This window comes from Engraulis encrasicolus, chromosome 6 (genome assembly GCF_034702125.1).
Source record: "Engraulis encrasicolus isolate BLACKSEA-1 chromosome 6, IST_EnEncr_1.0, whole genome shotgun sequence".
In the NCBI taxonomy this organism is placed as follows: domain Eukaryota; kingdom Metazoa; phylum Chordata; class Actinopteri; order Clupeiformes; family Engraulidae; genus Engraulis; species Engraulis encrasicolus.
Genome location: NC_085862.1, coordinates 1,344,118 through 1,349,117, shown reverse-complemented (window position 1 = coordinate 1,349,117; position 5,000 = coordinate 1,344,118). Strand labels below are relative to the sequence as shown.

The following is a 5,000-nucleotide window of genomic DNA, read 5'->3' as shown; positions in this document are numbered from 1 at the left end:
GGGAATTAATTAAACTAATTAATTGAATAATGAGACCACGACAAGTTTGATCAAAGTATAATAGCTATCGCGAAAGGGGGAGAGTATAAGATTGCAGAGAACTTGCTCTTTTGGCTTTCAGGATACTCTCTCGTCTCGTCTCCCCCTCCAGCGATGGTTGTATTCATTGAAGGACAGGAATGGAAATTCACAGGAATCACATTGTTTCTCATCCTAGGCAACATAATGTAGCATCCTAATCACATAGTTCCCTGGTGAAATCTTCTAGGCCGAGGGAGCAGAGTGCAATACAAAGACAACAGACAGTGTGAAACAGCCTATAAAGAAACAATATAAAGCAAAGTCTTTTGCTCCAGATTATAATTTTCTCTCCTCTCTCCTCTGTCTCTAGATGTTGTCTCAGCCCAACATGGTGTCTGTCTCTCTCTCCTGTCTCTAGATGTTGTCTCAGCCCAACATGGTGTCTCTCTCTCTCTCTCCTCCTCTGTCTCTAAATGTTATCTCAGCCCAACATGGTGTCTCTCTCTCTCTCTCTCCTCTGTCTCTAGATGTTGTCTCAGCCGGACATGGTGTCTCTCTCTCTCTCCTCTGTCTCTAGATGTTGTCTCAGCCCAACATGGTGTCTCTCTCTCTCTCCTCTTTCTCTAGATATTATCTCAGCCCAACATGGTGTCTCTCTCTCTCTCTCTCCTCTTTCTCTAGATGTTGTCTCAGCCCAACATGGTGTCTCTCTCTCTCTCTCTCCTCTTTCTCTAGATGTTGTCTCAGCCCAACATGGTGTCTCTCTCTCTCTCTCCTCTTTCTCTCTAGTTGTCTCAGCCCAACATGGTGTCTCTCTCTCTCTCCTCTGTCTCTAGATGTTGTCTCAGCCCAACATGGTGTCTCCGCTGGTGCGTCCTCCTCCCCACTCCAACTCCTTTGGGGGCGGGGTGCAGCGGAACCCCATGGCCCCGCCCATCTCGCCCTCCATGAACACGGGGCTGATGCCCCACCCCCCGCGGCCCCAGCACCACCCGCCCAGAGGCCCCCCGGGGCCCCCCATGCCCCCCCGAGGGTCCCAGGCAGCCATGAAGGCAGCGGAGGACCTCAAGGTGAGAGAGACACACACACACACACACACACACACACACACACACACACACACACACACACACACACACACACACACACACACACACACACCAGCCATGAAGGCAGCAGAGGACCTCAAGGTGAGAGAGACACACACACACACACACACACACACACACACACACACACACACACACACACACACACACACACACACACACACACACACACACACACACACAACACACAGGAGCAGAGAGGGCTGTTTTAAACGCGGGGGATTTATTGATTTATTTCATTGTTTTGGGCCTTAACTGCTTTATTGGTGCAGTGAGGATGGAAACAGGAAGCTAGTGTCATACTGACGCATTAAGGGGGATTCACAGTAGCACCTCAACTGAGGTGCAGTACAAAAAAGTAGCCACCACGACCACGCCCCCCTGTGCAGCGATAAAACAACCCCTGGCTGCGGTACACGCATGGTTCTCCCAGGCTGAAATGTCCGTGAGCTGAGCTATGCTCTTGGACTGTGATTGGTCAATATGCTTGCAGCAGTTCAGTGAGTACTTGTCCCTGATAGGTCAGTGGTGTTCTATTCTTCTACCCTACCGCGGAGGTTTGAATAAGGAAAAGGAAAAACACCACACGATACGGTTGACTTGGCAGGAAATCACTGGAGTTTACTTGACAGGGAGAAGAGAAACAGTGTTTTTTATTTTAGTAGTTTAACTCCCAAAAAATCAATTAAAAATATCCATAAAAGGCCATCATGAAAATGATATAAGTTTGTAGTAAGGCTGTAACGATACACCCAACCCACGATTCGGTTTGTATCACGATATATGACCCACGGTTCGATACGCCCCACGATTTTATTATTATTTATATATTTTTTAAAGGAAAAAAAAGAAGAAAATAAATTATAGGCCTATATAGGCTATATACAGTGTCCTCCATAATTATTGGCACCCCTGGTTGAGATGTGTTAAAAGCCTTAAAATAAATTCAGTGTTTATTGCAGAAGAATACTGTCACACTGAAAATTGTAGGAAAATGTAGCCTTCAACTCAAATGAATTGTAAGGAAATAAAAAAAATCCCTGACTGAAAAATAATTATTTTTCATTAAATCACCTGTTCCACAATTATTGGCACCCTTAACAATTCCCAGGATATGAATATAATTGAAGCATTTCTGTCATTTCTACAGTAGTTTACAAAGTTTACCAGAGTATGTAGGAACATTTAATTAGTAATTCATCACTTCCTGTTTCCCTGGGGTATAAATATGACGTGACACCGAGGCCATTTCTCTTATCCACTCTTAAACATGGGAAAGACAAATGAACATTGCATACAAGTGAGGCAGATGTGCGTCGACCTTCACAGGTCAGGCAGAGGTTACAAGAAGATTGCCACTCAACTGCAGCTGCCCATATCCACTTTGAGAGGAATAATTAACAAGTTCAAAACAACTGGAACAGTGGTAAACAAGCCTGGACGAGGACCCAAGTTTATTTTGCCATCACGCACAGTGAGGAGGATGGTAAGAGAAATCAAAAGATCTCCAAAGCTCACTGTTACAGAATTACAACAAATGGTAGCATCCTGGGGTCACAAAGTCTCCAAATCAACCATCAGACGCTGTCTACAGGCCAACAAGCTGTTTGGGAGGCATGCACGGAGAAAACCTTTCCTCAGAGTTCGCCAAGCGGTATTGGGGCTTCAACTGGGACCGTGTGCTTTGGTCAGATGAGACCAAGATTGAGCTTTTTGGCAACAAACACTCTAAGTGGGTCTGGCGTGCCACGAAAGATGCGCATGCTGAAAAGCACCTCATACCCACTGTGAAGTATGGGGGTGGGTCAGTGATGCTGTGGGGCTGTTTCGCTTCCAAAGGCCCTGGGGACCTTGTTAGGGTGCATGGCATCATGAATGCTTTGAAATACCAGGACATTTTAAATCAAAATCTGTTGCCCTCTGCCCGAAAGCTGAAGATGGGTCGTCACTGGGTCTTTCAGCAAGACAATGACCCTAAACATATGGCCAAATCTACACAGAAATGGTTCACCAGACACAAAATCAAGCTCCTCCCATGGCCATCTCAGTCCCCTGACCTCAACCCCATTGAGAACCTGTGGGGTGAGCTGAAGAGGAGGAGAGTACAGAGGAGAGGACCCATGTCTCTGGATGATTTAGAGAGATTCTGCAAAGAGGAATGGCTAAAGATCCCTCTTTCTGTCTTTTCCCATCTTGTGAAACATTATAGGAGAAGATTAGGTGCTGTTTTGCTGGCAAAAGGGGGTTGTACAAAATATTAACACCAGGGGTGCTAATAATTGTGACACACATTATTTGATGTCAAATAATTATTTCTTTATGTGGGATTTTTTCCCCACTGAATAAATGCACTTGTATCGAAGGTTGGATTTTTCTCTTTTTTTCCATTAAGGTCCCATATTATTTAGAAAAAAAATAAAATAATTGGAAGCTAAAAAACACATCTCAACCAGGGGTGCCAATAATTATGGAGGGCACTGTATATGCTTTCTTTTTGCATTTAGGCCTACTTGCCTACATTAATTTTGTAGGTGTATTAAATGATGTTGCAGATATAGGCTACCAACCTGTTCCCCAGGTGTTGACATCAAAGCACAACACAGAAAAATAAGGGATATTAGTTCACCAAGGAAAAGTAGGCTTCTTATTAATAGCCTTAGATCATATCATGCAGAGATGCTAACCGTGTGTGAGAGAGACAGAGACGGAGAGAGAAGGGTCAGGGTTCCAGTAAGTAGCCTATAACAACTCTCTCACATGATCAAACATTATCCAATTAATATCCAAACATTAACTGAAAACAACACTGGTCATATTTCGTTAGGAAACATGTTGTATAAAGTTACTTACAAAAATGCAGCACTTAATTTTGATGTTTAATATTTTTGTAACTTTTTTTGATCGTGCAGCAGCGCGCGCACGCTTATACAAACAAATCTCGAAATGAACCTCAGTTAGCCTATGTTCTCACGATGCAACACGCACGTTGTCCTTTGTTTGGTTTTGTGATTTGACATTTTGTCAAGAGTGGAAATGGATGCAGGCTGAAATGGAGCATGTTTTCGCTAGGTAGGCGGTCAATGCCGGGAAGAAATAACGCTGCCCATTAACATCCACATTGACCTCAACTTTCGCCCGACTTCAGACACTTCCCTTAGAGCGTAGCGTGGTTTATGAATTTGGGCAGGCGGAGCATCTCGCTCTCTCGCTCTCTTTCTCTCTCTCCGCTCAACGTCTATCTCCACTCAACAGCATCGGCGCATGCATGAATCTGAACACCTTCACACGTTTGATAAAGCCTTCTTGGTCTGTTGTTCATTTCTGTGCTTTACCTTCCGACGTTTCCAAGTTTTTCGTCTCGCGGAGGTTGCTCAGGCAATTGACAACAAATGCACGTGCTGGTTGGACGGAACATTTTATAAGAGAGGGGTGAATGGAAGTGTTACTCGCACATGTGCGCCCCTTTTCTACTTGTCTTTTTAAAGCGCATATGCAAACATTTGCCTGTATCCTGCTGTTTTCTAGACTGAGGGGGTAACAACATAGAATTTGTTAGGGAAGAACTTTGGTAACAACTTTTAAAGGGCGCATCGCGATTCTGCCAGGAAGGTTCGCGATAGGGGTTCGTGGGTCTGCGTACCGCGATCCCTCAGTTCGATGCAATATCGTTACAGCCTTAGTTTGTAGTGTTGTAGTAGCAAAGAAACCTCTTTGTTCGTTTGTAGTGTGGCAGCTAGCTCCTAAAACAGGGTTCGCTAATGTCCTGTAGAGTTTGAATGGGTTTGGCTGACAGTTGCTAAGCTAGCTGTTAATATGGCCATTGGCCATTAGTGTATCTATTGTATGTAAAACGGCTTTTGTTTGGCATTT

At 44.4% G+C, this 5,000-nt stretch overlaps 1 protein-coding gene across 1 annotated transcript in view; it reads left to right on the top strand.

The window, feature by feature from the left end:
- prrc2c (proline-rich coiled-coil 2C) overlaps nucleotides 1-5,000 on the top strand; it is a 93,807-nt gene that overhangs the window by 84,492 nt on the left and 4,315 nt on the right. Inside the window, exon 35 of the mRNA XM_063200421.1 lies at nucleotides 858-1,091. Coding sequence (XP_063056491.1) covers nucleotides 858-1,091 — 234 coding nt within the window. The remainder of the gene's footprint in view (nucleotides 1-857; nucleotides 1,092-5,000) is intronic.